Source organism: Pteropus medius, unplaced genomic scaffold (genome assembly GCF_902729225.1).
Source record: "Pteropus medius unplaced genomic scaffold, Ma_sr-lr_union100, whole genome shotgun sequence".
Taxonomy (NCBI): domain Eukaryota; kingdom Metazoa; phylum Chordata; class Mammalia; order Chiroptera; family Pteropodidae; genus Pteropus; species Pteropus medius.
The window spans coordinates 2863561-2890800 of record NW_024349796.1 but is presented as its reverse complement, the minus strand read 5'-3'; the positions used below and the strand labels follow the sequence as shown (position 1 = coordinate 2890800).

Sequence of the window (27240 nt, the reverse complement as noted above, 5' to 3'; positions counted from 1 at the left end):
TCTTCAGGTGGATCAAATATGAGCTATATGCAAAGATGCCTTCTAAATGTGCTGTAGAAATGTAAATAAAAGTTATATTTTTTAAAGAAAGGTACATCTCTAATCAGATTTTTGGTTTGGTAAATTGCTAATTATAGATTGAGATTATCTTTGCACAAGAAACATTACATTTTGACTAAAAAATAACATGGGATACACATAGCATTGTTGCAAAGGTACTTTGAATGCAGTAGTTAGTCTACCCAATAGTCATGGCCTTTAACGTTTTGTCAGCTGTCAGTCCTCAAAAGCAGAAACTGCTCCTCAATGGAGAACTGGAATGTTTGCCCACGTGTCTTGGGGCTCAGTCTTCTTTTGATCTGTTCCCTTCTTGACGTCTGTGGGGGATAGGGAGAAGTGCCAGGATGCGTCCCCACAGCACGTCCTACAATTCTACCTTATTTCCTGTTGCAGTTACTGGCCCACTCTGACAATATCTTTTTCCTCATTGACCCATTTTTCTTTTCTGTTTGAAAACAAGGAAGAAAATTAGACCTACCAAAAAACATCCTTATCTCTAAATAAATATTAGACTCAAATATTATAAATGTGTACACAAATCTGTTAATTCGTATTAATGCTTCTATTGTGGCTGTCCGTGGTCATAAAGGAAAAGCGATGACTTGATTCTTAGTCTTACATAACACATGATGCCACCTAGAATGACAACCGTATAAATCTAGAATAACCCTATACTATATAAAATATACAAGGGTTACTTTTATAGGGCTTATTGATCATTAGAACTGTATTAAATACTGAAAGGAGTATTAAATACAATTTTCTCACATAGGAATTTGTCACTGACTCTGGAAATCATTCACATAAAACACATAACAATGGGAAGGAAAATGAGATTATTTGCTAAAATGAATTTTATAGAGAATAAATGCTACAGAAGTTGAGAGAATGGGTAAAGGTAAAGTAAGCTAGGGTGACTAGCTGCTCATGAGATGAGATTAACATGAGCTCTGAAGGACAGGTGATATGTAGGTTTTTGGAAGAAGGAGGACATTCTCAGTGAGGTAAATGACATAAGCAAATGTACAAAGTCTGTAGTTAAGGAGCAGCTTGTTTTCTGACTACTATAGGCAATGTCCTGGATGGACAGAGAATTTGTTGGAGGAGAAAAAGTTAAGATTAGATAAGTTGTAGTCAGATTGTGAAAGGTCTTGAACACCATTTGGGTGTTTTTAATGGAAACACGTTGGAAACCACTGGAGGCTCTTGAGCATTAGGTGTGCAAATCAGTATTTAATAAAAAAAGAACCTGAGTAGAGTGTGCCGCAGATGGGACACATCCATGGACAGGTAGTTCTCCTTCTCTTTGGCCCATGAATCAGTCCGTCGGCAAGATATCGTTTGGTTTTCCCCACGTTCCAGTCTCGCTGCTCTCATCGTGATTCGGTTCTTCATCGGTTTACCCCTGGATTATTTTGATAGTCTCCTAATTGATTGCTTACCTTCAAATATTCTCCTCCTCGGAGTGGTTGGAAGCAATGCATAGGACCGACGCCTCTTCTAAAAGAAGTTCCTTTGCAGATATTATCTCCTTGCTCAGAAAAATCTCAAATTTTCCCCATTTTTCACAAGAGGAAGATGAATTTTTATTTTTGATGTATTCTATATCAACAATTAAGCACTTGCTAAAATCGTAACTGTGTTGATACTCTACACATTTTCAGTATTTCTTTTTTCTTCTATTATTCCTTAATGGTCCACACATTTTCCTTTTGATCTGCATTGCTACATTCTGTTAGGTTCAGTTGTTTACAGAATTCCTAACCCTGTTTTTGCTTTGAGCGATTTTTAGACCACTTTATATATTTAATCATTTGAAGATTCGATGCTTTTTCCACCCCCCTAATTGTGATCAGATTTTAGGTAATCAGAAATTATGTCTGGTAATAGGTGTATCTCACTGTAAGAAATAGATATCTTACTTTAAAAATTCATTATAAAATGATTACTGTAGATTTAATCAAATTTACTTCCTAGCTTTCATTCTTATAAGTGGTACTGTATTCATATATATGCAAAATTTAACCTATAAACCAAGTTTAGATTGGGAAGTGAAGAAAACCTTTTCAAAAAGCACTTTAAATGGAGATAGTTTTTAGAAAATAACCGTAATATCGTCATTCAAATGACTCCAATTTGACAAGGAATAAAAGTCCACAGAATTTCTGCTCTTCCCTCCTTTTTTCTACATTACGCAACAAATGTGCAAAAAAAAAGAGAGAGAGTAATCCTGTGTAAATGAATATGACCGTGGCAGTCCAGAGTCTCAGATCCAGCAGCTGAGTGTGAGCGGACCCCTGCATCTCTGAAGGATGCCATCAGGTGTGTGTCCTTTGTAAACGCAATTCGATCTGTGTATCATTTGTGGTTCCTATTAGATACGTTCACTGTCTTCCTTCCTTCATTGTAACGGTATAAATCAGGGGTCACCAACCCTCGGGACCTGGACCAGTAGCAGTCCATGGCCCGTGAGGAACCGGGCCGCACCGCAGGAGGTGAGCGGTGGGCAAGCAAACGAAGCTTCATCTGTTTTTGCATCTGCTCCCCAGCGCTAGCATCACCGACTCAGCTCCACCTCAGATCCTCGGCCATTAGATTCTCATGGGAGCACCAGTCCCTGGTGCCCAAAAGGTCGGGGACCAGTGCGATAGGTGACCAGATTTCTGTCAGAGCCCGCACCCATCCTGGTATCTTTCATGCTCCCTCCCTCCTCTTTCCTGACTTACTCTGAAGCCCGTTTAGTCTGCACCTTCTTAGCCTCGTTCATCGGAATACAAATATGTATGTGGCCTGTGTAGAATCAGGGGAGTGATAAACTGCTAGGGCACAGTGACCGTGTATACTCATTTTGAAAATTCCCTGTAACGTTTATTACAAGATCTGGTGTACTGGCAGATCATTGGACTTGGAGTTTGAGTCTCGGTTCTGCTACTTCACTAGCTGTGTGTCCTTGGGGAAATCACTTAACTTCTCTGATCTTTACTTTTCTCATCTTTAAACATGAAGTTAATAATATCTACCCAGGGTTATAGTGAGGTTTAAATGAGATGATATATGTGAAATACTTTGTAAACTATAAGATTCTGTGTCAATAAAAGCGTTAGTGTGAGATAGAAGATGCTCAGTGATATTTGCTCAATCGAGTTAAATGGCAGCCATTCTTCTCTCTGTAGCTAAGTGACGTTGGGGTAGGCGAGGAAACTACTGGGTTTTCTTTAAAGACCATTCCCTGTTTTAAGTAGAACCTGTTTACAACGATCTTGTACAGTCGAGGCCAGCTGCTGCTGCTGGGTTGGGGGGACAATCCTGATTTCATTTAATGCCAAGGAGTTTGATCTTAGGGGCTAGTCCTCCTTATAGCCAGATAACACAAGCTAGACCCCTAAATCACACCATGGCCGCCTCTGGCCACCAGAGAAGACGTCATTGAGGCTGAAGGGCAGCACCAGGGGATTGAACTCAGAGGAGCTGGGTGCAGCACAAACTCTTCAAACCCCAGCCTTCGGAGGGCAGGCTTCTGCAGGGGCTGAGGGTCCATGCACCTTCTGTTATCCCCTATTTAGTCGGAGGTTTTGTTTTTTAACAAAAGTAATAAGATCCTTAAGTTCCTTTCTGACTGTTCTAAGAGGATCCTTCGGTTACCATCCATTGCGGAAAAACTTTAAATTAATTTGGGTTTTCCATTAGATGATTTTTCTGTAAGATGGAGGATGCAGCGAGGCTTGTTCTCAGGGGAGCGCAGGCGAGGAGTGATCAGTGTCAGTAGCTGCCGTTAAGTGACGTGAGGATGTGAAGGAGGACCCAGCAGAACCAGCCTCCTTCCTCCCCTCCGCCCCTCCTCCCTTCCTCCCGTCTCCCGCGCGCTCATGCCTGCGCTCCGTCTGTCACAACTTCTCCTAAGGTCAGCAGTTCACTGCCACTTATCCAAAGACACTTAAGTGAAGGAACACCATACGTGTAATTATTTTCACTGAATTTTTATTTTTTTATTTTTATTTTTTATTTTATTATTATTATTTTTTACACCTACAGCACCTGGTCTTCCTAGGTGATCTCCCATCTAAGTACTAACCAGGTCCGACCCTGCTTAGCTTCCGAGATCAGACGGGATTGGGCGCGTTCAGGGTGGCACGGACATAGTTGAATTTTTAAAAAATACTTTTACCCCTGACTCCCTTCTTGGCTTCCTTTCCTAATGATCCCAAACAACAACCTCACATATTTACTCTGTTTTGAAATTTTCTACCTTGTGTGCATATGATTTAAAGTAACAAAATTTGGAACATAGAGGGGTTATCACAAATAAATTTTAAACATATTTTTAGGAAAGCTAAGTTCTAATGAATATTTAGAGAGTTTTTATTGAGGGTTTATTGTATTCTCAACATTGTACCAGGTTCTGAGGGAAAAAAGAAGGAAATAAGGAAGGAAACCAACCTTTCTTTGAGCGTTACTATGTGCCAGGCCCTTTCACATATGTTATCTCATTTAATCTTCACACCAGCATCTGAGGTAAGTATTATGTTCTCCATTTTAAAGAGACTGAGAGAGGTTATGTGACTTGCTTTAGGTCACTTACCTGGTAGATGGCAGAGCCAGAATTCTCAAGCCCTGTCTAACAGATGCTAATCTCGAAGCCTGTGTTCATTTTATTAACTCACAGATACATGATATAGCCCTTGGCTTTGAAGAATTTATAATCTAGTAGCAAAAATCTGCCACAGACCCTTCGAATTGGTATTTTGAGATGTTTTATAGTTCAGTTCTGAAGTAAGTTTATAATGAATATATTCAGTATGAGTTTAGGATAGAGGGGAGGTATCTTTAAGGATTAGATCACCAAGAAAAAGCTCTATTGGAAATTGGAAATTGGAGAAGTACTAAGATTTCAGAAGATAAAATACATTCCAGGTAACAGGAATATCATTAATTTGAACTTCACCTGAATCTCTTATTGTTGCTTTAAATGGGCACAAAATCCTCATACGTGAATGAAAGCTCCAGATGGTATGTTATTTCTTTAATCCCTGTATAGAGTGAAAAATTTCGGAGGAGGATAAAGCATAAATGATAGGAATAAACATGGCAATTGAAATATTTAGCAGAATGCCATAATCCTATCAGACAGTTTGTTTTCTCAGGGTCAGAGTTAGGCAGCTTTCCTGGCATTTTGTGTGCAGTTTCTGTAGTGACATTGCTGTTTATCTTCTATCCTGGTAGACTATAAAATAATTTTACTGATGCAAATAATATCCCATTTTTAAAGCCCATCTTAAAGGCAGTTTTTTTCTTTAGCTAAAATCGTTTTAGACTTTTTTTCAGAAAGGCTACAATATCTCTTCATCTCTTTATTTTTAAAAATCTGATGGCTTTTATGTAGGAGAGGTGAGGGGGTGAGGGTGGGGAGTGGACAGTGGGTGTCAGGTGGGAGGGCCACCGCCTGCAGCCTGTGTGTGACAGGCAGCTGTGGTGGATTTATCGTATAACTTTTACATTAAGTTAATTACTAACAGTTCAATATATCTTAGTTTTTCAGGTGAAAATTTTCTGATTGTGACACTGCCCGACATCAGCCAGACTTCGATGCTGAGGGTCCTTGTACAGTTGTTTCATCTTGTCGCTGATCTCAGCTTTTTCCTTCCTGTTCTGTTTGCACATCTTTCTAACTATAATCATTTATGACCTGGGTCATTTACGGGTCATGCCTACCTGATTTGTTTAATATTTATTTTTTAAGTTAAGTTTTTATTTTTTAGAAAATAGAGGTTTATGTGTAATTTTTAAAATTATAAATTAAAAATGATCATATGCCCATTAATTTGGTACTTTAATTCCACCTTATTTACAATTATTACATAAGAAATTAAGAGGGGCTTAAGGAAATGAGGGAAGAGAATTGACATTTTTTAAGAGCCTACTATATATGGAGTGCTTCAGAGGAGCACATTTTGTCATGACAAGAACATTGTGAAATAAATATTAACTTAAAAAAACAAACCAGCTGATGAAACTAAGACCTAGAGAGATTAAGAAGCTTTCCCAGAGTCTCAAAGCAAGGATGCGATGGGGACTCTGGTCTAACACCGAGCTCGAATGCATTTAATCGTTTGTGGGATTCTGAGATGACAGTTCTCTTCAGATGATGTTTTGTCAGCACCCACAAAAACATGGTGGTACCCAAGTGTTCACACAGCAGACCACTGTTCCTGAGAGGTGTATTTTATGTATCAGTGATACTTACTTATGCTATAGCAGAGGGAGAAGCATGGAGGTGGAAGCCAGGTGGCTGATTATTTGACAGATATTTATTACATAATATTGGGTCAGTCACTTAACCAGTCTGGGACTCAGAATTCTGTCACCTGTGATGTGAAGGAGTTAGAATGAGGAATCTCTAAAGTCCTTTCTCCTGAAATTGAATGACTTGCTATCAGAAACGGACAACTTCTTGAAACATTCAATCTATTGAGAATTAATAATAATTATCACTTGTTGAGCACCTGTGTGCTATGTGCTGTACATAAATATTGCTGGTCTTGATAGCATTTTTGCAGAATACATAATATCCCTGTTATAACTGGGGAAACTTAGGCTCATGGGGTTTGCAGTGGTCATGTATCTATTAGGTGACAGGACCGGAAGCGAAACTCACAGCTTTCTGTTTCAAGGCCGGTGCTTTTTCTACAGCGCTGCTTACCTGAAGCATCTGTGCTGCCTTGGGGTCCAGAGATCAGAGGTTTTCTAGAAAGCGTGGGCAGTTCTGCAGTGTGGGCTTTCCGTGCCTCGATTAGTTTACATGTCAGTATCACGGATCAAATCTTGTCATTTTCACCTAGTGTATGAAGAGATGTTTCAGAGCTTCTGGATGCTTCTATTTAAGGAAACTAGCTTAATGCAGAGGATTCACTAGTATGTGAAGATTTCAGCCTTGCTCTTCTAATTATATCACAGAAGTTCTAGGAGAAACGCTAATTTTTAGAGGCAGAAGCATCTGGATATTTAGGATGAATTATATGATCACTGCATTTTTAACAAATTGGACTCGAGGGGCACATGTTTTGTTATCTCTCTGCAGTTATACACCAAATCACTGCCTTCCTGTTTTATTCTCTATCTTTATGTTAATTTAAAAGCACTCATTGTATTTTGAGTAAAGTTAAATGAGGCCTAAGGCCATAGTACTGGGGGAAGACCTTTAAGCCTTGGAATTTAGGAAAGACATCGAGGCATTCTTTTGGGTTGGGAATAATACATAATCAAGCAGATGCTAATGAAAAAATGAAATGTAGGGAAAGAGAAAAGAGACTAGGGTGCCTGTTTGGAAGTTGTATAGAGGCGAGTACATCGCCCCTTTATTACAATAATGTTTCTGCACTATAATAAGGTCTTTCATTGCAAGTTCAGCTTTTTTCATTCATTTGTTTTGTGCTCTGCTTCCTGTTACTAATTGTCAGCACAATGGTCTTCCAACTATGAAGTCTCAGTGTCCTTTTGGACCAATTTGTCATTGTCTTTCTCCCTCACCCTCAACCCATGCACTCAGAATCTATTACTATGGTTGCATTTTTAGACATTTTTATGTTTTAAAATGGCAGTGCTTTTGAAACATGCCAGAATAGTTCATGGTGATTGAATCGTCCAACCAACAACAGTTACTGCTTCCAAAAGCAAGCTGATAAAGTTTCTATCTCTATAGGATACTCTTAGAAAGTAATTAAAAATAAACATATAAAACTTTCTTTATAGCATTAGCTCATATGCATTGTTTTCTCTGATAGCTTCATGGTCATCCTGTGGAAAGGACATTTTGTTAAAAATATTTTTTTAGCCTGTATCATTTGTAGATTTACTGTTTACCACATAGATTCTTTGGAAATCTGTGCCTTTACATTTTTCCTACTATTCACTATTCTTATAGATTATTTTATTATGACTAAAGAATCGGCAAGGCTAGCTTAGATTGACAAGCCTGAACAAGTTCTGATATCAGCCTCCAGGCAACTGTAGTTAACATGTTAATTCATGTTAGGTTTTTAACATTTTGGCCAATAAAAGTTTCAAATGTGCATTGTGCCAATTATCTAATGTTAAGAGAAAGAAATTTTTAAAAATATAATTTTTGTAAAGAAATCCTGAAACAATATTATTCCTTGATAGCTTATCTATCACCTAGAACTTCCCTTGTCTTATGATCAAAGTGCATTGGTGCTTTTAAATGTAAGAGTCTCACAAGAGATGGCACTTGTTTCCAGTGCGTGAATGCTAAACAAGTAGGGCCAATTTTCTTTCGGTGAAAACTACTTCAATACTCTGTGTCATCTGTTTCTATCAAGTTAATTGCAGAAAACTAGTGAAGTATATAAAGTGAAGTATATAAAGTTTGTTATAAAGAAATAAACCTTTATTTTCTCTCTTATAAGCAGCTAACATTCCTAAAACAGTATGTGACATACTACGAAGAGCCAAGAATTTAGAGCTAGAAAAAAACAAATTAGAGACTCAGTTTTACATCCTTGATCACTTGATGATTTTGAACAAGTGATTTAAAAATCAGACAGCTTCTATTTTCTTATTTGTGAAATAGAAACAATAAAAATGCGTTAGAACTTTATTGGGAGGATTAAATGAGAAATAATGCATATAAAATCTTAATGTTCTAGTGAAGCAACTAATAATATGCTAAGATAATGATTTAGTTTGTAATTATTTAAAAAGAGTAAATTTTGGAAAAAAATATATTTTGGAAAGTAAATTTTCTCTACTAACTTAAATTGGCAAAAGATTTAAGATGTGATTTTTTTTTTTTAATTTTACTAAAGACGAATGAGCTGATTATTCCAAAGTACGCTCTTCATTTAGCTTGCAATGCATCAGTTAAACCAGATTGTCAAATGAAATGTTTTGTGTTATAGTAAAGTCTCAGAGACCCCTTTGTGGCTGTGGTCCTCCAAAATTCACTCTTCGTGTGTTTGTTTTTTTGTTTATTTTGACAGTTCTGTGCTTTACTCTGAATGAATAGGCCTACCTTTTAATTTTTCTCCAAGGGAAAAAATCCTTTAACTATTCTATAAATCTAATTATTTCTACCACTTTTCCTAGGGTAATAAATATAACTCTTAAGAGTTAGAGTTGTAGATGTTTAATCAAGAATTTGATCAGGCTGTAAATTTTTTTTTTTTTCAAATTGATGTTATTAGGATTATTTTTATAAAAATAAATATTTGTACATATGCTTAAAGCATTTATTTTTCTCATGCAGTATTTATCACTAATATTCTCAGAAGTGTTCTCAACTGGACAGTATAGTTTTTAAAGAAAGAAGTATTTTAGGTTTTGGGGGGACAGATCATAAAGTAAATTTTGTTTCTAAAGGAGTGCGAACTTTAATTTATTGAGATAATTTTACAAGAAAAAGAGAATTAGTTGTGATAAACTCTGTCGTATCAAAGATATTTCCCGAAGCTTTCTTTGTTTGAATTCAGGCTGTGTGTACTAAGACTGTGATGAATAAGAAAGAACTAAGAGAAATATTCCAAATCCCCTGAAACTCATAGTTAAGCAGATGCACATGAAACAGTCAAATGACAATGTATGATTCATAAATATTAAGCATAGTAGGTCTTTAAGAGTAGAGAGTAAGGACCGGGGCCATTAGAGAAGATTTTGAATGATTGGAATCGGGGTAGAAGGAAAAGTGTGTGTTTTCAGATTATGGAAGCTGGGTCAAGTGCTGAAGTTAATTGGGAAACGTTCGGGGGCAGCGAAAGTGTGTGTATATATCCGCAGAAAGTGGTTTTTATGGTAGGGAATAAAGTTTGGAAAAGATTCAGGATTGCTTATGAATAGCTTTGAAAGTCAGTCTGAAAAAGTTGAACTTGTTCTGAAGAGAGTAGTGTGTTTTTGAGAGGAGAATGATGTCTGGAATATGAGTTTGAGGAAGACTAACGAGGCCAGCAGTATGTGAGACAATTGGACAGGAAAGAAGGGGAACCCTCTGGGAGGCCATTTAAGGGATCCAGATTTTGGTGATAAGTTCGGTGGTTGGGTGTCAGCTGTGAAACGGAGGGATCATTCAAGAGACATTCCGGAAGAGCTGTTGAGCTGAGAGCTGCTGGCGTAGCAGCCATGGGTTCAAGGAAAGCTCAGAGGTGACTACAGATGTGTTTCTTGGGTGATGAGGAGAATGATACAGAAGTAAAACGAATAGAAACCCTGTTGGTATGGTAATGTTCAGTTTGGAAGATGTACATTTTCGAGGTACATTGAGAATGAGGTAATATAAGTGCCTCAGAAGAGAGACGCCAGGTTTGCCATGTGGCAGTGGAGCTTGTCGGAAGGGCTGGCGCTAGAGGCGCAGGCTTGAGAGGTCGAACGTCAGGTGAAAATGGAGACAAAGCCACGAGAAAGCCACCCGGAACCACGTTCAGGGTCCTGAGCAGGTCTCTGAAGACCTTTCTGACCTCATCTCTCACCACTTCCCCGACTTACTTTCCCTGGTCGTACCCGACTCCTTGCTGTTTCTCAGATGCTCTGGGCTCCCGCCCGCAGAGGCCTTCGTGTTTACCCATCCGTCCACCCCATCACACTTCCTGCAGGTACCTGCGTTGGTCCCTCATTTCATTAAGGGTCACCTTTCCAACTATGCTATCTAAAATAGTAGCACCTCCCTGTTGTTTCAACTTAACTTTTCTTCATAGTCCTTACAAACTCCTATTATGTTGTAAATTAATTGTTTTACTTGTTGTGTGACCACTGATCCCCTCAGTAAGATGTGAGCTTGATGAAAAGTAGGGACTTTGTTCTCTTCACCGCTCTATCCCCAGTGTCTAGGTTGTTGCTTGGCATACTGTGGGCAAAAAATATATATCTATTTATTTAATGATTGTCTAAATTTATTTAATGGAGGACAAAATTATCATAAAAGAAAGCAGAACACAAAAGTCTGAGTCAAGCTCAATTCGGAGAGAGAGGCCCTGAGACAGAAGGCTAAGGAATGGTCACAGAGCGGGAGGTAAAACCAGGCAGTTCAGTGTCGTGGAGGTCAAGGGGGAGTGACACAGAGGGGAAGCCAAGGACACCTGATGAAGTGGTGTCATTGATAAGCGACTACGAAGCTGTGAATATATGAGTAGGAATTGTCCCATCAATGCACATGGAAGCTTTAGTATTTCAGTTGTAACTTAGAGTTGATTCAAAATATAGTGATTATTCCTGCAGCGATACCTTTAAACTTCAGTGCCCGGTGAAATATCCTGAAGCTTAAGTTGTGATAGTTTCAGCTGGAAGTGTCTTTGTTTTAGATGTTCATCTGGAAAAACAAGTTTTTTCCACATTCAACCATTTAAACCTTCTGTAGTTTATCTTGGTACATACTTTGAGGAAAGAACCTAATATTTTAGAGGCGTTTCTACTTTTGACTTTTTGTCATGAAAATTTTCAGACATACAGATAAAGCAGCTTATCGAACACTCATATATCCATTACTTAGACTTAACAGTTAACATTTTACCATATTTGCATCATCATTTTGTTAAAATATTTAAAGTAAACTATCATATCATGACATTTTTACCCCTAAATTCTTGAGTATGAATTTCTGAAGAATAAGGACATTTTCCAACGTCATTGCCTGTGTTACCTAATAAAATTTAGAAATCTTTACTGTTATCAAATGCTGATTCATACTCAGGTTTCCCCAGTTGTTGCCTAAAGTATCTTTAACAACTGGCTTGTTTAAACCAGACACGTCAGGGACCACGCACCGCATTGCCGGGCATGTCTCCTAAGCCTCTCCAGTCTAGAAGAGCCCCCTGTCCTATTCGCTGCCCCATGTCAATTACATTCACTCATTAAGGAGACCGGGTTATTGTCCTCTAGCAGGTCCCCTCTTCTGTAATTCTCTGATGATTGTTTCTATGTGGTGTCATTTAACTTTCTCCTCTCTCCGTATTTCCTGCAAAATGCAAGTTAGCTCTAAAGATTCCATTAGATTTACATTGAGTATATCTGTCAAAACTATTTCCTTGATGATTCTGTGTACATCATATTACATTGTGTCGGGAGGTACTTAGTATTTGGTTGACCAGCTGTTAGTGATGTTGTCATTGCTCGCTGGTGTCAGGCAGCACACACTTGATGTCTCCATTATAAAGTTAAGTTTCTTTTTTTGTGACTGGCAGATAATCTGTGAGTTGACACCTTGGCATCATGCAATATTAAAATCTTCATCAGTTATTTACCTAATGATTTTAGCATCCATTGATGATCCTATTCTGAATCAATTATTTTATTAGGTGAAGATGATCTTTTAGCTGTTTTTGAAGATGTGTTAGTTAGCCAAGACACAGATTCATTACTAAGTTTGGATAGTGTTGGTCATGTATTCTTTCATTATGTTTGTTTACTATTGAGAGCTGCTGTGTTCGGGCCCAGCTCTGGGTGACCAAATTATCTGAACCGTGCCCATGGGGAATTCACAGTGAAATTGCAGTTTTATCATACTTCATATATAAGTTAGTTTTTCTTATTTAGTTAAAACGAAAGTAGTGCTCACGATTATTTTTCAGATTTTAGCACAGTACTCAACAGTAAGCTGTGTCAGAATGGTTAGGTACCATCCTGTTTACATCTGGATAATTCACTTCTATTTGCTTCATGAATTATGATCATGAATAAACAGCTTACTCTGGTATATGAGCACAGTGGAGTTCTGTGCCACTGTTAGGTATGATGATGTATTTAATGAAATGAAAAATATTTACAGCTAATTAAATGAGCACTTATGCAATATATTCCATATGTTATAGTCTCATTTTTAAAAAGATGCTTAGAAAAGAACTGAAATATATGTGAAAGCATTAACAGTAGTTATACCTGTGTTTTTTATTTTAGTTATGCCTATATATGAATTTTTCTACAGTAATCATGGGAGATTTGAATATGAATTTGTACAATGAGAGTAAATGAAGAAATATGTTTTAAAACCAACTCACCTCCACAACAGGGTGAATGTACTTAATGCCATGGAACTGTACACTTAAAAATGGTTAAAATGGTACATTTTGTCATGTGAGTTTTTTTTAACCACAGGAAAAGTCCATGGCCATTGCACTACAAAAATAAAACTGAAAAGCAGCTCATATATTTTGAGTTCACTAAAAAAATCATATATTTTGAGTTCACTAGATGTTTGCATGGCTCTTACAACTTCCTCTATTAGTAAACGCCTTATTCATTTTCATATCTTAATTATTATCCCACAGTGACCACAGTGTGTTTTTAGTTGAAATGTGAAGTATGCAGAGGGCATGTAGAGAGTCGTTGTTCTGGGAGACTCCTGAGGTGTGTGTGTGCTTGATGACAGGTAGGATTTGGTGGACAGACAAGATGGAGAAATGCTGGTGGGGAGAATGTTGTCTCTGAACTGTACTTTTGGTAAATGGTGGTATCTGTGATGATCAAATTCATTAAAAATGTATTAGAAGTTCACATTAACATGTCATGATTTCAAATTCAGTTTAAATCATAATTAGCATCCCGTGTTAAAACCAAAGCAGTAAAGTTTATGATAATTAAAATGTCAGAATTTGAAACATATATCATAAAATGAAAAACATCTTTTAGAGTATAATATAGTGTTAGTAACCCAATCTTACTCCCTTTATTTATAGAATTTCTTCTGTTATGCAGTAAAATGTGAGAACTTTTCTCTCCCATTTATTTACACAGAGAACGCTGTGTTGATTCTGGGTGGTAGGTAAATGATTCAGATGCAGATAACTCAGAACATAGAGCTGGATCCATGCAAGTTTGGGGATCACTTTCCCATCGTTAGTAGTTGAAAGTTTGTGTTATCATTGGCTTTATTTATGGTTCAGGGCACGGGACGCAGCGGTGCAAGGACCCAGAGGCTCTGCCGCCTCCCTCCTGCCTTCTCCCTTCCCTTCCGCCCCTCCTTCCAAACCACTTCCCCCTTGTCTCCTGCTTGGAGAAGCAGAAGGTGCCAGATCATGATCCTCCGGGGGCGTAATCCTCATCCCTAACCATCCCTGTGCTGTGTTCGGAGCCAGGGGCAAACACATCAGGGCCCTCTGCCTCCTCAAGCGTTGTCGTCAGGTGAAAATTATCCCAGATTTCTTTGTAGGAGAAAAGATGTCATAGAAGGGAGAAGGGCCAGACACAGGGAAGGTTCGGGGATGGTGGAGAAGACAGATGATTACTGATTTTTTTAAAGGTAATTTTGCTAGCAGTGTATTCTCTCCAAAAAAGCATGGAATTTGAATCACGTAGGCCTGGAAGTAAATACACAGTCACAAGCTGTGTGCTTTGGGGCAAGTTATTTAACTGGTCGCAGTCTCTATTAGCTCACTTATGAAATGGAGAATAATGACGTTAACACCTCTTAAATTTGTACTTCAGAGGAAGTGAGTAACATTTAGAAACCACCAGTCAGTGCAGTGCCTGCCACACAGTGATCCTGGACTTGCTGTCCCCGGGGCAGGGCACCTGCCTCGCTTGAGGCACCCCTCTCAGTGGATCGAGTGAACCTCCCTAAGCTTGATGTGTCGAGGCTCAACTGGCACTGTTCTCTTTTTGCCTCTTTAAACAAAAGACTTTAAACAAAAGAAAAAAATGCTATTTTCTCCTTTTAAAGAATATCCACAATAGTATTATAACTGGGGGCTTAGAGTCTCCTTATGGGTGTTGTAACTCAAGAGTTAGCATTGTTTCATTCTGTGATTTAATTAGAACCGATTATTATGCCTTTGTTTTTCACATTGTTAGTCGAATTTATTTTAAAAAAAATAAAATTTGTATTTAAAAGGGGTAAAGAGGTTGAAATAAAGTTTAATCTTTTAAATAAAATCTGAACACGTGATGTCCAAAACAGTTCTTTTTAGTATATAATTTTTGATCTGGCATGTCGCAGTTTTTGGCTTTCAGGTTTACAGAGAAATTATAGCTTTGAATAAACTAGATTGCCTGTGTTCAGAATGGTGTAAAGTAAGCAGAATGTTTGAAATTTAGCTTAACCTGATCAGGTGAGTTTAACTAGTATAAGTATCTAATTTAAAGACTTCTATAACAAATACTTTACTGAAAAGTATTCAAGGGTTATGATATAATAAAAGTTACCTGGCATTTTATATAAGACACTTGCTTTCTTCATGTGTATTAAGTGGTACCAGAAATCATAGATTATCATTTGATTGATAGCTTTTTAGAATCTCTACCTGGACTTTGCACTTTTATTTTTAAAACTTAAACTGGCCAGGCTTGAATTGGGAATCTTTATATAACTGAAATGGAAATATCTCTCTGAAGAAGTACTGACTATTTACCGCCATCCACTTTAAGAACAAGAGTCCCGTTTAAGAGTTTTTAAGACATGAACCATGTTCTGAAAACTTTCCTGCCTGTTTTTCTTCATTTTACAGAGAGTGTAGGGTGTGTTCACGATTCCATATTATAGCTAACGTAAAAGAACCGAAAGTTTTTCTGTTTACTTGCTCACTTGTTTTAACATGGTATTTTGAAACTTCAACTGTAGCGGCTTCAGATTCTGCTCTTTCAATATATTTGCAAGTAGATCGCAGTGAACCTGAGAGGCTGTGGGAGGATGTTCTCTTGGTTTTGACCCAGCTACCTTTTGGATAGCCTGCCAGCTTTGGTAGCTGCTTCTCTCTTGTACAGTTTCGGTGTAATGGATATTATTTAGAATTGGATTCACATACAGAGTATTTCATACAAAAACCTATGAAATATAGGTTTATTTCTTTATACTACTTGTTCATAATTGTGTATAACATTTTTGTTGAACTAGAAGACCTGATTAAAACCTTTATACTATTAGCGAAATATTCCTTTATAATTATATGTGTGGAATGATAATAGATGAACCTTAGATTGAAGGTTCTTTCTTTCCTTTTCTGTTCTTCCTGGTTCCCTTACTCCATACTTCATTGTTGAGCATTTCCGTCTGGCCTTGCCCCTCTTTTAAGTGTCTGTCCTTCATCCTTTACATTAAAAGCCAGTTGGTCAGGTGCTCAGTCATCAAATATTTACTCTGTGCCGTTAAGTTCTGTCACTGGTGTAGGTACTGTGAGGAAGATTTGTGCACATGATTCCTAACTTTTAAATAATTTATACTGCTAGACATTAAATTAACACACATTAAACACCTATAAGACAGTGCAGTAAACCACTGGCTAGAAACTTAATAGGAGTTTTGTGAAGAAGTAAATGGGAAAGAACAGTGGGCTTCCAAGACAGTCAGATTAGGTCTGGTTTATGGCACCTCCGGGGGTTTAGGCGTTGGGCAGTGGGAGTCTGAAGAGAACTGCATGAGTGGAAAAACCAGGTAATGGCAGATACTAACTTCAAAAAAAGATCATGCCATGTTTTCAGTCTGGATGATGGAAAAATTAAGAAGCCAGGAGTAGGAACAGATTTAGGGGAACAGATGAGTGGGTTTTGTTTTAGATAAGGCACCATCTAATTCAACCAGGTAGAACTATCCACTGCGTAGTTGGACATGCGTATCATAAAATAGAAATCCAAGATGGAAAGAAGTTTGGATTTTGTTATTGGTAAGCGAAGGATGATGGCAGAACCATGAAGGCTTGCTAGAAAAGAGACGAAAACGAAACAGAGACCCTCGGGTGAATGATCTCTTTTAGTGCAAAGAGTCAGTAAAGATCTAGCTCAGTGTGACTCTGTAAAGACACAGAAATGGTAGTTGATAGTTGTAAGTGGTGGAGAACAGGACAAAACAGATAAGCACTGAGAAAACACTTGAAATTTTCAACTAGGGGTAAATTAGTTTTTTTCCAAAAGAACAGTGTCAGTAGACAAGCCTACTCTACTCTCTCTTACTGTCCAATACCACGTAACCTTTAAAGTCCAACGTGGTCCTGTCCTAATAATAAGTCCAGCCTTAATAATAATAGCTAATAGCTAGCATTTATTGAAAACTTTTTGTCACACATTTTGTAAATGTTACATTGATTTATTACTAATCTCCATACCAATTTTATGGTGTAGATACTCTTACTGTTTCTCATTTAATACTTGAAGACCAGACGGATTAATTATCTTGCAAGGTGGCATAGCTAATGGTAGGGAAAAAAATGGAATCCATACTTTTAGCCACTAAAATGTCTTTTTCTTGGAAGTCTTCTAGATATTCCCTGACAGAATTTGTGACTCTTTGACTGACTGTCACTAGGGTCTGTGATTATTAAGAGTTATAGACAGTGTGTACTGTCACAAGGCTTATAATCTAGATAGAGATAAGAATACCTTTTTAAAATGATAGTAATATAAGATAGTCTGTGCTAAGTGAAAAATGAGGGATACAATAATAAGTTAGGAGAATATGGGGGGCCGGGTGCAGGGATAGTCAGTCTAGGGCCAGCTTGTTATAAAAGGCTTCATGGAAGGAGTAGGATTTGATCTGGACCTTAACAAACAGTATTCTTTTGACCGTTTGTGGTTGCACATGGACAGGGATAAAGTAAATAGAAAGCATTCTAGGCAGTAAGAACGGCTGGAGCGAAGCTACTGATGAAGGAAAGAGCAACAGGATACATTTGGGGGCAGTTATGTAGTCCAGTATGGCTGGTTAGGAGAGCATGTGGCCCGAGGCGGGGAAGGACTGGAAAGGAATGCTGAGGCAGGCTGTGCACATCCTTGAGTTGGGGACCTGCAGTATGCTGTGAGGTTGCAGTGATCTTGTTTAGAATAGAACTGTGTAGTTCTCAACTGTTAATTTCTTGGTTTAAGTGTAAGTATATTCAAAGCGGCATTTTTTTTATTTCTAGAATGCCAGTTAATGAAAACAGAACGACCAAAGCCAAACACATTTATTATCAGATGTCTCCAGTGGACCACTGTCATAGAGAGAACATTTCACGTAGATACTCCAGAGGAAAGGTAAGAAACTCATGTTTTTTTCTGTTTTGTGAAAAAGTAACAGTCTAAAGATGTATTTGTATCTGGTATCACCATTTATAAATATATCTAAATATGTTTATAAAATGCTATAGTCCCTTAATTATTATTCTGGTGTAATAGATGAATAACAGAAACTTTTGCAAAATATTAAATCATAACCTCTAGAAGTTCTATAAGATACACTTCTTAGAGAAAACAGAACATTAAAAAGTTAAAGCATAAGTTAAAGAAGACAGTTTTATAACTGAACTACCTCTTTTAAAAGAATTACAGAATTGATTGTGTTCTCATTTGGAATTCTGAGGCTGGAGATAGCAAAAAGTTTCACGAAGGATGCCATTATGCGAGTGGCCGCCTGGGGCGGTGTTGAGAAGGATGCCGAGACGGGGTCTAGGCTCAGTGAGAAACACGTAGCAGGATTCCTTGGCACCGGCTGCAGTCGGTGCTGAAGACAAGAGCTGCACGCGTTACCCGCTGGCTCACCAGCTTCGTCTGGCCGCGCGTTTCCACCCTCCTGAGTTACTACCAGTTCCTGCTGCCACCTCCCTGCCCCCAAATTCTGCTTAACGCCTTTTTATCTGGTCCCTCTGATGCTGAGTGAGGTCCAACAACCACAACCACAAAATCATTTTCTGGCACATATGTTACCATATTTGATCCAAATCAGCAACTCTGTGAAGTTGAATGTTATTAGCCTGATTTTCCAAATGAATGAATTAAGTCTTAAGAAACTTGTGTAAGATTAAAAAACCCAACCCCCTCCCCCACCAAAACCCAAAAAACAGCCTCTTCCCCAAAGCTAGTAAGTAATAAAATATTATTTTAATACTACTTTTTTGATTAATAAACAGTAAATTATAATATATGATTACTTTAGGAAACAGAAAAGAAAGAAAAATAGAAAAGAACTAGAAATTACTCCTAATTCTATTTCTGTAACCAAATTTAAGGACCGATATACTCTTTTCTGAACTTCCAGTCTTAGTCTGTGAGATGTATTTAGGTAATTAGTGTGCCTACAATTCCATGTGTTCTCCTTCCCCACCCCATGTTCTCTCTTGGCATTTCTGTGCTGAGTCCTCAGTTTGCTTATATCTTAATCTGTAACTGTGGTTGGGCTAATTCCTATGTATATTTCAGATCTGAGCTTAAAATGTCACTTTTCCCACAAAATCTTCTCTGACTCTCGTAGACTAGGTGGGACCCTTGGTATACGCTTTCCTAGCTCCTTGAATCTCTTATATTAAGTGCGTCACTGCTATAATCTTTACCTTGTTCACTGGACTGTAAGATTCTTGATTGACAAGGATGTTGTCTCCCTTGCTTACTGTTTTATCTTTAGCACAGCCCAGGGGCCAATATCGTATGTGTTTACTTGTTGAATGAATGGAACTTTTCCCATGTCAGTATATATTCTTTGAAAATCTTAATCTTCCTGGATTTATGACATCCCATGAAACATGCTTCGTTTTGCCATTTGTGTTGGCAAAGCTGGGCTTAAGTCATATCTTAAGACTTTAAAATAGTTTGCTATTCCTGCAGTAATATCACACTACTTTTCTGAATAATCAGTTTTCATTTGCATTCATGACTAGAAGAAAGCAGTTTTAGTGAAAATGAAAAACAGCATATTTACATTTGTATTAGAGTTTATTGTCTAAATTCACCTAGAATCTGGTGTTTGGAAATTTCATTGACTTTAGTGTTAACGAAGACTTAGACATAGTAAGATCTAGAAAAACTCTTTTTTTCTCTATATTCTGTCTTCCAATCTAAAATTTTTACCTGTTGTAAATTAAATGTATATTTCTAATCTACCTTTTAAAATCTTATATTTATTTCATTATATGATTTAAGTTTGGAATCTTTTTTCCAAAAGATAAGCCTGTTTCCTCATCTTCATTTATCAGATAATCCATTCTTTTCTAAATGATTGTGGATGACACATATACTTATTTTTATTTATGTGTATTTAGGTTTTTTCTTTTTTACCCTCTGATTTTTCTGTCATCCTTGTGCAAGGATCACATGGTTTTCCTTAGAGAAGTTTTATAAAACTTTCAACTACTAATGAAGCAAGCCTTCCATTATTGCTATTTTTTAAAATGTTCTTAACTTTTCTAGTACATTCTTTTTAAAAAATTGTGATTAAAAATACTAACAAAATCTATCATAACAAATTTTCAAGTATACAGTACAGTATTATTAACTATATACACAGTACTGTAATAATAGATCTCTAGAACTTTTTTATGTTGCATGATGAAACTCTATACCCATTGATAGCAACTCCCCATTCCCCTCTCTCCTGGCCCCTGTCAACCATCCTTCTACTTTCTTCTTCTATGAATTGACTACTTTAGACACCTTATATAAGTAGAAACATGCAATATTTGTCCTTCTGTGTCTGGCTGATTTTACTTAGAATAACATCTTCAAGGTTCATCCATATTGTAGCACATAACATTTTTTTCTTCTTTTTTAAGACCAAATAATATTCCGTTCTATGTTTATGCCATATTTTCTTCAACCTTTTGTCTATCAGTGGACATTTAGTTGTTTCCACCTCTTGGCTATTTTGAATAATGCTGCAGTGAATATTTTGAATAGTGCTGGAGTGTAAATACCTCTTTGAGATCCTGATTCCTTTTTTTTTTTTTCTTTTTTCTTTCTGGATAAATACCCAGAAGTGGGATTGCCAGATCATATGGTAGTTCTATTTTTAATGTTTGAGGAACCTCTAGAGTATTTTCCATAGTATCTGCACCATCTCACATTTCCACAGCAGTACATAGGAGTTTCATTTTCTCCAAATTCTCATCAGTACTTGGTATTTCCAAATTCTCATCAGTACTTGGTTGTTTTGTTTGTTTTTTTATGACCATCCTAAGAGGTGAGGTGATATTTCACGTGGTTTTCACTTACATTTTCCTGATGATTAGTGATGCTGAGCATCTTTTCATATATTAGTTGATCATTTGTATGTCTTTGAAGAAATGACGACTCAAGATTTTTGGCCACTTTTTTAATTGAGTTATTTTATTTTATTTTATTTTTTTGCTGTTGAGTTTGTAGGAGTTCCTTATATATTTTGGATATTAACTCCTTATCGGATATATGGTTTCTCTCATTCCACAGGTTGCTTTTTGACTCTGTTGATTGTTTCCTTTGCTGTGCAGAAGCTTTTTAGTTTGATGTAGTCTTGCTTGTCTATTTTTGCTTTTGTTTCCAAGAATCCATCGCCAAAACCAGTGTTAGAAGTTTTACCCCTGTATTTTATTGTAGGAGTTTTATAGTTTCAGGTCTTATGTTTAAGTATTTGTGTTAGGTGTAAGATAAGGGTACAGTTTCATTCTTTTGCATGTGGATATCCAGTTTTCCAAACCCACTTGTAGACGGGGCAGTCCTTTCTTTATTTTGTAGACTCAGCACTCTCGATGAAGATCGTTTGCCCATGTATGCCTGGGTTTATTTCTGGGCTCTCTATTTTCTATTGCTCCAGATGTCTGGCTCTTTGACATCAACATACTATTTGTATTACTGTAGCTTTATAATATGTTTTGAAGTCAGGAAATACCTCTTTGTTCTTTCTCAAGATTTTTTTTTGGCTATTTGGGCTCCATATGAATTTTAGGATTTTTTTCCTCTTCAAAAAATGCCATTTGGATTTTGATATGTAGATCACTATGAATATTATGGGCATTTTAACAATATTAAATCAGTCCATGAACAGAATGTTTTCCGTTTATTTCTTTCATTTATTTTATCAGTGTTTTGTAATTTCTGGTCTGTAAGTCTTTCGCCTTAACTTGCTCCTTGGTTAAGTTTATTTCTAAGTATTTTATTCTTTTCGATGCCATTGTAAATGGGATTGTTTATTTAATTTTCTTTTTGGATGTTCATTGTTAGTGTATAGAAACAAACCCGAAATGTATGTTAATTTTGTATCCTGCAGCTTTGCTGAATTTGTTTTTTAAGTTTTAACAGTCTTTTTGTGGAATCTTTGAGGTTTTCTACACATAAGATCATATCATCTGGAAACAGAGATAATTTTACTTCGTTGTTTGATTTGCATGTTTTTTATTTCTTTTTCTTGACCAATTGCTCTAGCTAGGATTTCTAGTACTGTGTTGAATAGAAGTGATTAGAGGGCATCTTTGCTTTGGTCTGACCCTAGAGGAAAAGCTTTCAGTTTTTCGTCATTGAGTATGATACCAGCTGTGGGTTTTTTATGCACATAGATTTTCATGTGTTCAGGTAATTTCTTTCTGTTCCTAGTTTGTTGAGTGTTTTTATCATGTAAGAGTGTTGAAGATTTTCAAATGTTTTTTCTGCATCTATGAAGATGATCATGTAATTTTTATCCTTCATTCATTAATGTAATGAATCACATGATTGATTCACATATGTTGAACCATCCTTTCACCCCAGGGATAAATCCATTTTGGTCAAGATATATGAGACTTTTAATATGCTCTTGAATTCAGTTTGCCAGCATTTTGTTGAGGTGACTCCTCAGAACCTACAGTACCATGATCTTTAGTTTTCTTGTGTGTCTTTTCTGGCTTTGAGAGAAATGCCAGGAATGACAATTCAAGGTGATGCTGGCCTTATAAAATGAGTTTGGAAGTTTTTCCTCTTCTATTTTTGGAAGATTTTAAGAAGTATTGGTATTAGTTCTTTAAATGTTTGCTAGAAGTTGCCAGTGTAACTGTCTGGTACTGGTGGTTTCTTTGTTAGGTGGTTTTTGACTACTGATTTAATCTCCTTATTGATTATTGGTTTTTCAAGCTTTCTACTTTTTCTTGATTCAGTTTTGGTGGGTTGTGTATTTTTAGGAATTTATCCATTTATTCCAGGTTATTCAGTTCGTTGGCATTCAATTGTTCATAGTAGTTTCTTATAATCCTTTTAATTTCTGTGGGATCAGTTGTAGTGTTTCCACATTCACTTCTGATTTTATTTCAGTTTTCTCCCTTTTTTCCTTAATTAGTCTGACAAAAGATTTGGCAGTTTTGTTGATCTTTTCAGAAATCAACTGTTCCATTGATTTTTTTTTCTGTTATTTTCCTATTCTGTACTTTGTTTCTGTACTACTCTTTATTTTTTCCTTCTTTCTACTAACTGTATGCTTATTCTTTTTCTAGTTCCTTAAGGTATATGGTTAGATTGTTTATTGGGGATTGTTCCTCTTTTTTAATGTAAGCATTTACCTCTGTAAACTTGCCACTTCATATGCTTTATCTGTATCTCATAAATGTCGGTATACTGTGTTTTTGTTTCCATTTCTCTCAAGATATTTTTAAAATTTTTTCTTTGATTTCTTCTTGGACCAGTTGGTTGTTTAAGTGTGTGTTATTTAATTTCCACAAATTTGCAGATTTTTCAGATTTTTTTTTTTTTTTTGCTGTTGACGTCTCGTTTCATTCTGTTGTGGTTGGAAAAGATAATCGGTATCATTTCATTCTTCTTAAATTTGTTAAGATTTGTTTCATGACCAAACATGTGACGTCTCCTGGAGAATGTTCTTTATGCATTTAAGAAGAATGTCAGTCATGCTGCTATTGGGTGGAATGTTCTAAATATGTGTCTGCTATGTTAATTTGACACATACAGCATTGTCCAAATCCTCTATTTCCTTATCGATCTTATGTCTAGATATTCTTTCTTTTATTAAAAGTAGGGTTTTGAAATCTATTATTGTGTTGCTGTCATTTCTCTCTTTAGTTCTGTCAGAGTTTGTTTTATATATTTGAATGCTCTGATGTTTGGTGCATATATATTTATAATTGTTATAGCTTCCTGGTGAGTTGACCTTTTTATCATTACATAGTGTCTTTCTTTGTCTCTTCTGACAGTTTTTGACCTAAAGTCTGTTTTGTCTGATATAAGTGTGGCCACAACTGCTTTATTTTGTTTACCTTTTGTATGGAAAATCCTTTTCCCTCCTTGCTCTTTATGTGTGTCCTTATCTCGAAAGTGAGTCTCTTTAGTTAGCATATCATTGGATCTTTTTAAAATCCTTTCAGACACTCCATCTTCTTAATGAGCTTAATCCATTTATATTTAAGATAATTACTGATAGGGAAGCACTTACTATTGCCATTTCATCCATTGTGTTCATTGTCTTGTTGCTTTTTTGCACATCTTTTCCTCGTTTTCTGTCTTCCTTTGTGTTTCATTGATTTTTTTTTTTGGGTAGTAATGTGCTTTGATTCCTTTCTCATTTTCTTTTGTGTATCTTTTATAGGTATTTTCTTTGTGGTTACCTTGTGGCTTATGTAAAATATCTTAAAGTTAAGCAATCTGTTTTAAACTGATAACAAATTAACTTCAGCTGCATGTAAAATGCTACTCTTTTATTTCAACCCCTACTTTATGTTCTTGATGTCACAAATTCTATCTTTTTATATTGAATATTCATTAATGTTTTTATGTTTATAGTATATTAATTCTTTCTTTTAACTTCTTTACCACATTTAAAAGTGGTTTACATTCCACTGTTAACAGTATTACAGTATTCTGTATTTCTCTATTAATTTACATTTACCAGTGAACTTTATGCATTTATATCTTTTATATATTTCTGTCTTCTATTTTTAACTGAAAGGACTCCCTTTAGCCTTTCTTGTAAGGCAGATCGAGTGGTAATGAATTCATTCCTTCAGCTTACCTGAGAAAGTCTTTTGAAGGATAGCTTTACCAAATTTTGCATCCTTGGCTGGCAGTTTTTGTCTTTTAACACTTTTAATATATTGTCTCATTTCCTTCTGGCCTGCAAGGTTTCTCCTCATAGTCTTATGGGGGCATCTTGTAGGTGATGAGTTGCTTTAATTTTGCTGCTTTCAAAATTCTTTGTGTTTGACTTGTGACAGTTTGACCGTAATGTGTCTCAGTGTAGACGTCTCTTGATTCATTCTAGTTGAATTTGGATGTCCCTTTTCTTCCCCAGATTTGAGAAGTGTTCAGCCATTAATTTTTCAGATAAGCTGTCTGCCTCTTTCTTCCGCTCTTCTTCTTCCGGGATTCCAGTATTGTGTAATGGTCCATTTGATAGTATCCCATACATCCTGTAGGCTTTTAAAATTCTTTTCATTCTTTTTGCTACTTTACCTGGATAATTACAAATGACATGTTTTTGAGTTTGCTTATTCATTCTTTCACTTGATCAGGACTGCTATTGAATCTGTCTAGTTTTTCAATTCAGTTAATGTGTTCTTAAGCTCCAAAATTAAATATATCTGCATGTATGTATATATGTTCTCTTTGATGATAATTCTCATTTTGTTCATGTATCATTGTGCTGAGGTCATTGAGTATCACCCAGATGATTATTTTGAATTTTTTTGTCAGATAATTGATATACCTCTCTTTCTATAGAGTCAGTTTCTAGAGTTATTTTTATTCTTTGATTAGGCCATGTTTCTCTGTTTCTTCGTTTGCCTTGTAAGTTTGTTATAAAGACTGCCTTTGTACAGAGAATGACCTTCACCAGTCATTCCAGCTAGAGATTCTACGGGCTTCTCAGACCTTTTCTGTAGATATGACTTCTCTGGATTTATGCATGTAACCTCCAGTTACAGGAACTTGCAGGGTTGTTTTAGTTTTTTGGTTTTTTTTAGTTTGTGATTTCTTGCTCTCTCTCTCTCTCTGGTGCCTTTTCATGGTACTGTAGGTTCTGAGGATTCACCTCAAGCCCCCGACATTTCTTTGGTTCTCAGCTGGTTTTGTACTCACCTGGGATGCAGGAGCCTCTTAACTGGTTTTTGGATTTCTCACAACGAGAATTAATCCATGTGTGGGTGTTGATTTGAGTTGGTGTCTTAGTGGGTAGAAAGAGAATCTGGGGCTTCCTCTTCTAAGCCATCTTGCAGACATCTCTAATGCATTCTTATAGGTAAACTTTAGAATATGTTTTTAACATCTAAAGAAAATTCCTATTAGTATTTTGAGCAAACCACCTTAAATTTATAAATTAATTTGGAAAACATTGATACATTTATAATATTTAGCATTCTATACATTAAATGCTGTTTATATTTACTTAATTCCTTTGGTAGAGTATTTTTTTTATTTGAAAAAGTTGATAGTAAGTTTATTTAAAGCTATTTTACATTTATATTTTTATTGCTGTTGTGATCAGGATATTTTTCATTATTTTTTCTAATATATCTTGAATTTAGAAGGAATGGTTTCTGTTTATTATGTAACTCAAAACATTTATTCTTTTGCAAGCCCGGCATCTGCAGACAATAACAATTTTGCTTCTTCCTTTCTGATAGTTTTATCTATTATTTCTCTGTGCTTTTAGTGGTATTTAATAATTTTTGTGGTAGATGTATTTGTTTTTTCTCTGATTTAATGAATGTATTACTTCAAATTATTCATTGTTAAATATGATTTTCTATATGTACTTTATTATGCCACACAGGAACATCCACACTACAGACCCAGGTTATTTCCTTTCTTATAGCTGGTCACTTTCATTGTCACTGCCATGGCCCCACTACACTCATGCATACGTGTGTGTGCACACATCCCCCCCTTACATCGCAGCTAGATTGAACTGCTTGTAGATCCCAAGTACTGGTTCCATAGTGGGTTCTCACTTCGCCTGTGGCTATTCCTGGCTCTCTTGCCCCTCTGCCAGGAATACCTTCCCTTGCTTGTCTCTCTCTGTTGCTATTAAGTACTCATCTTGTACATCCCCATTTACAAATCACGTCTCTCTTTGGGTCCCCATCCCAAGCACCACTGCACTCGGTGCACACTTGTACACTTTACCTATAACACTTGTCTACACGTACTTATGCACAACGCCAAGGTTTTCCCTTCCGCTGTAAGTTCTTACTATGCTGCAGCTTGTTTGGGCTTTAGTAGCACTCACAGATTGGCCATTTTAATTAAATGTTTATTTGCAAATAAATTTCAGCTTGTAAAAATTAAGTTTTTATATCTGGTATATATATTTGAAAAAGGAATTTATTTTTTTCATAGAGGTATCCATTCTGTTTTCCAAACTGACTACATTTTCCAGCATTACTTAAAAATTAGAAGATTGGATACCCTCTTTCAATTAGCAAGACATTTGGGCCTAGTACTCTTTAACAGGCATATGTACAGTTGACTCTCGAGCAACAAATGTTCGAATTGCAGATTTTTTTCTATATATACTGTAAATGTATTTTCTCTTCCTTATGATTTTCTAATTGCTTTCTTTCCTCT

General features: G+C 36.4%; 1 protein-coding gene and 1 pseudogene across 5 annotated transcripts in view; one reads left to right on the top strand and one right to left on the bottom strand.

The window, feature by feature from the left end:
- The window catches only part of AKT3 (AKT serine/threonine kinase 3), a 264003-nt gene that overhangs the window by 133255 nt on the left and 103508 nt on the right, over positions 1-27240 (top strand). For all 5 annotated transcript variants that reach the window (XM_039883229.1, XM_039883227.1, XM_039883228.1 and 2 more), the window contains one exon: positions 17883-17994. In XM_039883229.1, the coding sequence (XP_039739163.1) occupies positions 17883-17994 (112 nt within the window). The remainder of the gene's footprint in view (positions 1-17882; positions 17995-27240) is intronic.
- On the bottom strand, positions 4084-4202 carry LOC120619452 (uncharacterized; annotated as a pseudogene).